This window comes from Garra rufa, chromosome 20 (genome assembly GCF_049309525.1).
Source record: "Garra rufa chromosome 20, GarRuf1.0, whole genome shotgun sequence".
NCBI classification, from domain to species: domain Eukaryota; kingdom Metazoa; phylum Chordata; class Actinopteri; order Cypriniformes; family Cyprinidae; genus Garra; species Garra rufa.
In genome coordinates, this window is record NC_133380.1 from 4,177,244 (window position 1) to 4,187,243 (window position 10,000).

Below are 10,000 nucleotides of genomic sequence, written 5' to 3' on the forward strand. Positions count from 1 at the left end.
TAAAAGTTTACTTACTACAACAGAAAATATATAGTATCTACATGATACTAGAGTAACACTGCCCCAAACTTTTATATTATAAATTTGTAAATTAATGCTTGGTAAACTGGCACTTTTTTGTTGATGTCATCTTTCAGATTACAATATTGCATGATAACCATAGCAAATAATTAGAAAAGCATAGTATTTTTATGCAACAAGTCCGTAAAACCAGTATCTGCACACTTTAACGCAGCATAAGTTTTATCATGGTATTTTTTTGTAATTGTCGATTGGTCTTGACTTGGTCATTGTGTGTTCTCTTAATTTCCACGGTGCGTTTAATGACCCCGGTCATTAAACAAAAGGCACACAGTCTTCTCTGTTTTACAATCACTTAATAAGGCCTAATAAAGCGTGGGGACCCTTGTTTGACCGCGGCCTGACCTGCTTGTTTTACCTCACGGGCAACATTTCTGCTCATTTGCCACATGGGATGCAGCAGGTTTATGGGCCCCAGTCGCAGCAAACTGTCCATTTGAAGTTTTAGGATGCCAAATGACCGCTGGGGCCGTTAGCACAGCGAGGGCGAGACGTCAGAGCGAACGCGGAAGGTCATCAGGCTCCTGCTCCTCTTAGCGGGACCAACGGCCCTCAGGTACAAAGGGAAGGAGAGGAGGGGTGCGTGGCTTGTCAGGGGGGTCTTAAAAGGGTGTCGAGGAGAGGGTGACAGGCTTGTTAGGAGGCATTGTGCCACATCGCACACCTCCTTACCTCCTTACAAACACTCACTCACACACACACACACACACACACAGAGAACTAGAACAGGAAGATGTTCAATTAAAATTAAATTTTTTAAATACACTGTAAACAAAATCTGTAGAAATTACAGTATTACTGGCAGCTGGTTGCCAGTAACTTACTGTAGATTTTAATTTATGCTATTTACTGGCAACAGTTTGTTCAAAGTTAATTGAACATTAAACATTAACAAGTCTTTATCTTTACAGAATAAAACTAAAATAACAGCCTCATGCAAAGCATTCTGGAACCAAAATCTGAAGGAAAAAAACAGAAAAAGGTTGATGAAGGTTTCTGGTTCCCAGAATGCTTTGCAGTAGGTTGTTATTTTATAGTTTTATTCTGTAAAGACAAAGACTTGTTAATGTTTAATGTTCATTTAACTTTGAACAAACTGTTGCCAGTAAATAACATAAATTAAAAATCTACAGTAAGTTACTGGCAACCAGCTGCAGAACTACAGCAAATTTTTTACAGTGTACTTTCTATGTGCTTCTGAAAATTTCTTGATATATATATTATATAATATATAATGAAAAAATCTAATATAGTTTTTATGTGTAAATTTTACTTGTATATATGAATCGAATTTAATAGTTATTAGTTTTTTTAAATATATTTATATGAAATATTAACTTTTAAATAGTAATTAAATAAAAATGTAAATAGTAAAAAAATTGCTTCAATAACGATTATGATAAATATATGCTTATGTGTGTGTGTGTGTGTGTGTAAAATCTAATATAATTTTTTATTATAATGTATGTGTAATAAATACATATGTCATGATTAATAATTAGGGCTGTCAAATGATTAATCACGATTAATCACAACCAAAATAAAAGTTTATGTTTACATACTAAATGTGGCATTATTGTGTATATTTATTATGTATATATAAATACACACACAAACATGTATAGATTTAAAAAAATATTTATATCTATGAATAGTTATACTTCTATTTAATTTAGGATTATAAATATTTTCTATATAAATCTAAAACATTTTTCTTTAATATACATGTATGTGTGTGTGTATATATATATATAATAAATATACACAGTAAACACACATTTAGAATGTAAACATAAACTTTTATTTTGGATGTGATTAATCGTGATTAATCATTTGACAGCCCTATTAATAATATTATTTATTATTTTTAAATTATGTATATATAAATAATATTAAAATATCAAATGACTTTTATTTTAAAATCTTCATTATTATTTTTATTATTATTTTATTTATTACTATTTTAATGTCATGCAATATTTTATATAAATAAAAATGAATAACTATAACAATATAACTAATATATAGTAATAAAAAGTAATAAAAATAAATGACAAATAAAATACAAAAACTTCTTGCTTCAATAACTATTAATTATAATATATATTATAAATATATATATGTAAAATCTTATATTGTTTTATAATGTATGTGTAATAAATAGAAAATATTATTTATTTGATTAATGTTTTTTAATTTATATATTAATTTTTTTTAGAACATTTTATTTTTTAAATATATTTTTTAATTTTTATTTATATAAAATATTCCATGAGATTAAAATAGTAATACATAATGTATGTGTAATAAATAGAAAATATATTATTTATTTGATTAATGTTTTTTAATTTATATATATATATATATATATATATATATATATATATATATATATATAATTTTATAACATTTTATTTTTTAAATATATATTTATTTATTTTTTATTATATATAACATTCCATGACATTAAAATAGTAATAAATAATAATCAAAATAATAATCAAAATTAAAACACTAAAAACCGTCTTGGTTCAATAACTGTTAATTTATATGAAATAAACATTATATAAATATATATATATGAAATAAAAATTTTGATAAAGTAAAAATTGTATATATTTAATAGTGTGTGTGTATGTGTGTGTGTACGTGTGTGTGTGTGTGTGTATATATATATATATATATATATATATATATATATATATATATATATATATATATATATTATAAAGGTATAATGAAAAATGATGAATACAATAATAAAAATACATCTAAATAAATTAAGACGGTATTAGTACATGTTGTTTTTGGGAGTGTTAAATTTATGTAAAAAATTTTTTTTGCATGACATTTATTTTCCCACACACACACACACATACATAAAAAATATAAAACGTGAAAACTCCTGATTCATGATTATCCTTTGAAGTAAGTCTTTGGGAATTTTCTCCACTCATTTCAATCAAAAATCATAAATCTGCCAACTTCCAATCTCCAATTGTAGATCATGCCACTAGCAACACCAAGATCATGGGTTCAATTCTTAAGGGAAAGCATGAACTGATCAAATGTAGACCTTGAATGCAATGCAAGTCGCTTTAAATAAAAGCATCTGCCAAATGCATAAACTTTAAAAGTACTAAAAAACATGGTATATGATTTCATACAAGTCCAGAGTCACATGCAATGATCTGTTCAAATCACTAACCTTCACTATAAGCATTAGTTATAGCCATGCATGACTTGGCAAACAGTATTTTACAGATAGTTGCATTGGTATATTTCATTAGCAATACTAATAAAGCTTCTCAAGCACACTTTGAGAAAGATGAAGTGTCCGCGGCGGCTCTGATTAGCTGCAGGTGTGAAGCAGTGGCGGCAGCAGCTGTCTGTGTGTCCGCCGTGACCCTCAGGACCCCGCTGGGCCCGCGGTGTTAAAACAAGCCCAGGACAGCAGGGCAGGAGCCATTAGTGCCGCTCTGGAGCTCAGACTTTCTCACTTTATTCTGCTGCTAAATGAGGAATTAGCCTGACGCCTCCTTCTTCTGCTGCCAGTAAATGGGGTTTGCTACCTAAAATCTCTGGGTTTTAAAAGAGAGGCCAAGGGCTGTGAGCCAAATTAGTTTGCGCTTTCATTCCCCTTAGTTCATTAACTGCGGCGTTAAACTTTCAGAAGAGTTTTCCCAGTAAAAGGCCAGGGTGTTTTTCCACCAATACTCAAGGACTTCCTGAACGGGAACTGCAGAGTCGACTAAGAAATAGACAACTTCTTAAAATATTCAAAAATGTGTTGTTTTGGTATTGTTTATGTATATTATAGCTTTTGTTAATATTTTGAATTAGCATTTAATTTTTAAATTTGTAGTATTTAGTAATTTTAGTACTTAAACTTATTTCAGATAATTGCCAAGGACACATTTCAACTTTTTAAATATATTTTCAGTTTTCATTTTATTTCAGTTTTCATTTATTGTTTAATTTTTAGTCAAATTAGTTTAATAAAATTAGTAAGTTGTGTTTTGCTTTTTGTAATTTATTTTTAGTATTTTTTTTAATAGTACTACTTAGGCTGAATTTATTTTTATTTTCAACTATGTTTTTTATGTTTATTATTATTATTATTATTATTTTTTTTTATGTTACTATTAAGCTGGATTTATTTTTTATTTTTAGCTCTATTTTCATTTTTATTTATTTCCAGTTTGTAATTATTTTATTTTAAATATTACTGTTTAGGCTGAATTGTTTTTATCTTTAGCTGTTTTCTTTTTTATTAATTTACAGTTTGTAATATTTTAAATATATAGTACTATTCAGCATTTATTTATTTTTATTTTCAGCTCTGTTTAAATTTTTATTCATTTTCAGTTTGGAATTATTATTATTATTATTATTATTATTATTATTATTATTATTATTTTTAAATATTACTATTTAGGCTGAATTTATTTTTGTTTTCAGCTCTGTTTTAATTTGTATTCATTTCTAGTTTGTAGTTATTATTATTATTATTATTATTTTTTTAATATTACTATTTACGCTAAGTGTACTTTTATTTTGAGCCATTTTAATTTTTAATCATTTCATTTTGTTATTTTGTTATATGTTTTTTATTACTATTTAGGTTGTATTTTTATTTTCAGCTCTGTTTTCATTCATTTTCAGTTTGTCATTTTTTGTTTTAAATATTACTATTTAGGCTAAAATTATTATTTTTTTCCAGCTGTTTTAATTTTTATTCACTTTCAGTTTGTATTTTTTTTTAAATATGACTATTCAGGCTAAATTTATTTTTATTTTTACCACTGTTTTCATTTTTATTTTCAGTTAGTAATCTTTATACTTGAACTAATTTTAGTTAGTTGCCAATGACACATTTTTATGTTTTTGTAAGTTTTTATAAAATAACTTGTGCTATTGTTTTATTTAGTTATTTTTTAATACTACAGTTTAGAATTAATTTATTTGTATTTTATTTTTTATTTTGTATTACTTATTATTTACATCCATTTTCTACTAAAAATTATAATGTTTGTTTAGTTTAAGTTTGTAATCTAATATTTACACAATAACGCTGGTCTATTTGTCTGTATTTGTTTATATTCCATTTTAATATTATTTTAGCATAATTTATAAAAATGTATTAAGATTTAACGTTTAACTAACAATAATATTTTAGGTAAGTTTATGGTCTTTTGTCAGTGTTATTATGAATTTGCTGATGTCAAGTAACACAAATGTTTGTGATAGTTGTAGTTTTTACTAGAATAACCCCGCTGTGTTTGTCTGTAGTTGTACATCTGGTCCAGGTACGGGGTCGGCGAGACACCCGGGTCAAGAGGTCACGCCCTCATCAGTACACATCCTGTGGAAATGGGGCAGAGGATGTCATTAAGACAGATTACTCTTGCGCATATGTTGGACTCATTTACTCACACCGTTTTAGTAGCAGCTCGCTGATGCACTTGCAGTAATTATAAGTGCTTTTGCTAAATGAGGTTGTTTGCTGGATTATTTTCGCTCAGGAAGCCCACAGATCTGTTCATTTCCCATTACAAACCACACTTAATCAGCAGTTTCCCACAAGCAATTTATGCAAAGCAGCGAGTCCAAAGTTTCCCATGCTGCATAGCTGCATAGTTTATTCTAATGTAAGCAAAATATCATTAACATTTACTGGATTGGCAGCAGAGAAGTCGTCTGTCATGTTTATCTTTGGTTATGTGGTTCTTGAGGTTTCCAGTGGAGCGTTTTGCAGGAAAACTCCAGATGATTTATGTATTTGGAGAAAAAAATGATCGTGTGGAGAGTAGAGATGCCCAAAAGCGGGATAAAAACAGATCAGCATTGAAAATTGCTTTCCCAGAGTGAAACAAACAGGTGCATGTTGTGGCCATCCAGAATCTGATTCAACTTTTGACATTTGTTTGTGTTGTTTTGACAGTGCTTTCATTTTACAGTGTGAAAATAAAGGAAATCATTGGCTGGCATTAGAATTTTTTCTAAAAAGCTACCGTATTTAGGTGTGAACATGTTGAATGACCAATAATGCTGTATTACCATGGTAAAATGTCGAGAAAAAATTACTTTGGGATACTTTTTTTTTTGTATTGAATTTAAGTAGTAATATAAAAAAGAAAATGAAAAAATAAAACGACTGACAATGAGTCAATAAATAAATAAATGTTAGGCTGAATTTATTTTTATTTCCAGTTTGTAATTTTTTTTTAATATTACTATTTATGCAACATTTATTTTTATTTTCTGCTCTTCTTCTTTTTTTTATTTATTTTTTTAAATATTACTATTATTAAATAAATAAGTACATAAAAATAAAATGAAAATGAGCCAATAAATAAATAAATTTGGATGTTTTTGTAAACAAAAAATACAATATTTAAAAAAATATATCAATTATTTTTTTTCTAGTAACAAAAACTAAACGAAAAATAAACATAATGAAAAGAAAATTATTACTCCTAACAATTGTTAATGTTTTTGTAAAAAGTAATACATTATTTTACAAATTACATTTTTCAGTAAAAATGAGCCAATAAATAAATATTAATGTTAATTTTTTTGTCAATTAAAAAAATATAAATTATTTTAAAAAATATGTACATACTTTTTCTAGTAACAAAAAAAATAAATAATAAGCGTAATAAAAAGAAAATAATTATTACTATTAATTATTAATAATTTTTTGTAAAAAAAGTAATAAATTATTTTACAAATTACATTTTTTAAAACTTTTTTTAGTAACAAAACTAGAAAATGTGCAAATAAATATTTTTTAAAATAAAAAATCATAAATTATAAAAAAAATACATTATTATCATTTTTTTCTAGTAACAAAAATAAACATTAAAAAGAAAATATTTATGAATATAAATATATTTATTACTATGAATTATTATTAATGTTTTTGTAAATTAATTTTTTTAGCTTTTTTCTAGTAACAAAACCAAAACTATATATATATTATTAAAATAAAATAATAATAAATATTAATTATTATTAATGTTTAGTAGTTTAATATAATAATGTTTAATATAAATTATGATTAATATAAAAAATATATACGAGATTTAAAAAATAAAATAATAATGTTCGTTTTTTTATTTATTTAAGATTAAATTTATAGATAATTAATTACACAAAACAAAATACCCTAATTCACGTATATGCATATATTTTCTAAATATATCCTTATTAAAGATCCTAATTTTATAAATAAATATTTGTCAGTAATTATCCAGTGATCACTGATATGCTTTGTTTCCCACTCTTTAAAGTATGTTTCTCTCCCAGTATGTCATTTTTGAGGTTTTGTTGGCTCTCATCTCCTGGGTGGGAGTGAACAATGTGCCGTCCCTCCATGTCAAACGACTTCCTTTATCCCAGATAACACGAGGAAGACGATAAGATCGCTGATCCACGCAAGAACAAGGCCTCTTTAGTGTCACTCCGCGTCTGCGAGGATCCTTCACCTCCTGAAATATGTTTGCTTTATTTGATAATGCCTATTTTATGTATCTTCCTTTTTGTTTTTACACATCCGCCCTGATCTGGCACGCTGATTACAGAGCTTGTGAGTCTCGTGCAGCGTCTGTCTGCTTCAGTCACGCAAACGTATTTGTTTTGACTTCTTTTGATGCACCTTAAAGCGCTGCTCTGGAGTCAGACGCAACCCTTCATTATTTCACCTGAGGTCGCAATGGCTGATTCTGGGTCAGTCTGTGGTGTATTGTGTGTTACTGAAGGGTTATATTAGTCTTTTGGCAGCGAGCGCTGTGTTGTTGAGTGCCAGGAGTCTCATAATTGTGGGATTGTGTGCTTGGGCTGTCACCACATGAAGTGATGCTGGTTTTTGGGGCTTGAACTCACATTCCTGTTACACAAGTTGCTGTTTGTCTCTCGGACGCCCCTGACTCTGCCATTACTGTCAGCTTCATTTTCTAAACTGTTTCCTGTTTTCTTTCTTTTTTGCAGGGAATACAATCGTCCAGCGCTGATGAGAGCGGACGCAAACTTGGAGTCACTTTTCGATATGACAGTAAGACACTTTACAATTAGACCTGTCTATAATTATAGAGTTAATGGGTGGATCTGATGAAAACAGGCAACATTTCATCCACAAATCAACAGATTTATGAATTTTTGTATTGCAAAAAGAAAATGTATTTATTTTGACACCATCGATTATTTTAATTTATGACATTAATTTTAAAATCTGATTAACTAATGAATTCGGCCATTTTTTCTTTTTATTTTACTTTTTATTTTTTTATTTTGATTGGACATTTTATTTGAGTTTACATCTAAAATTAAAAAAAACTAAATATTTTTTTCAGGATTTTATTTTTATTTTTTTAACCAATTTATATTTATATAAACAAAATTGTATATTATTTTATATATATATACACACGCACACAAACAAGATTAATTCAAATTACATATATAGTAAGTATATATGTATATATATATATATGAGATATAAAATAGTATATTTTTTAAAATCATAATATTTTAGTATATTTTAAATCAGCGAAAACTATTTATTAATAAATAAAAAATATATATTTTTTGTAATATAGCATTATATAATTTGCATTAAAATTATTTTTAAATTAGCATTAATAAAAAAAATAAAAAAAATTACATATATAATAAATAAATTGATATACTAAAATGTTTATTTTTATTAAAAAGGTATTTGTTTTATTAAATCAGCGAAAATTAAAATTATTTTTTTTTATTAATTTTAATGATAAAGCATTATATAATTTTCATTATGATAATGAGAATTTTACAAAAATCAGCATTAATAAAAAACTTAATAAAAAAATTAAATAAAGGCAGTACATGTAAAAACAAATTCAAATGACAAATATAGTAAGTAAATAAATAGATATAATGTATATTTTTTATTAAAATACATTTTATTTAAATCAGCCAAAGTTAAACAAACAAAAGGCATTACACATGTACAATTAAAAGTACATATGTAATAAATAAATAAATGGATATAATAGACTGTTTATTTTTATTAAAAAAGTGTTTTTATTTAAATCAGCGAAAACTATTTATTAATAATTAAAAAAATAATTTTAGTAATATAGCATTATATAATTTGCATTATGATATTGAGATGGATATGGAAATGGATATACTAAAATGTTTATTTTTATTAAAAAGGTATTTTTTTATTTAAATCAGCAAAAATTAAACAAACTATAATTATTTTTTAAATTAATGTTAATATAGCATTATATAATTTTCATTATGATAATGAGAATTTTAATTAAATTTTTTAAATCGGCATTAATATAAAAAAATTATTAAAAAATTAAACAAGAGGAACTATGTGTAAAAACAAGATTAATTAAATAGATATAATAAAGGTATATTTTTATTAAAAATACATTTTATTTAAATCAGTAAAAATTAAACAAACTAGGCATTACACATGTACAATTAAAATTACATAATAAATAAATTAAAAAAGTATTTTTTATTTAAATCAGCGAAAATTAAACAAAAAACTATTCATTAAATAATTATTTTTAAAATTAATTTTAATAATATAGCATTATATAATTTTCATTATGATAATGAGAATTTTACAAAAAAATCACATTAATAAAAAAAATGTATACAAATAAACAAAATTCAAATGACAAATATAGTAAATAAAAAATAGATATAATGTATATTTTTATTAAAAATAATTTTAAGTCAGCAAATATTAAGCAAACAAAAAACATAGTAAAATAAAAAACAATAGAAAAATATAATTATTTACTTTGCGAATTGCAAATTGTTTTAGAAAAATTATTGTAGATTTTATTAGAAATTATTTTTATTTAAATAAACAAAAATGAAACAAAAAATGTATGCTGAATTGTTTTTGCAA

The 10,000-nt window shown here is 25.4% G+C and overlaps 1 protein-coding gene across 2 annotated transcripts in view; it reads left to right on the top strand.

The window, feature by feature from the left end:
• Window positions 1-10,000, top strand: part of il17rd (interleukin 17 receptor D) — a 51,638-nt gene that overhangs the window by 14,591 nt on the left and 27,047 nt on the right. For both annotated transcript variants that reach the window (XM_073825962.1, XM_073825963.1), the window contains one exon: window positions 8,074-8,137. In XM_073825962.1, the coding sequence (XP_073682063.1) occupies window positions 8,074-8,137 (64 nt within the window). The remainder of the gene's footprint in view (window positions 1-8,073; window positions 8,138-10,000) is intronic.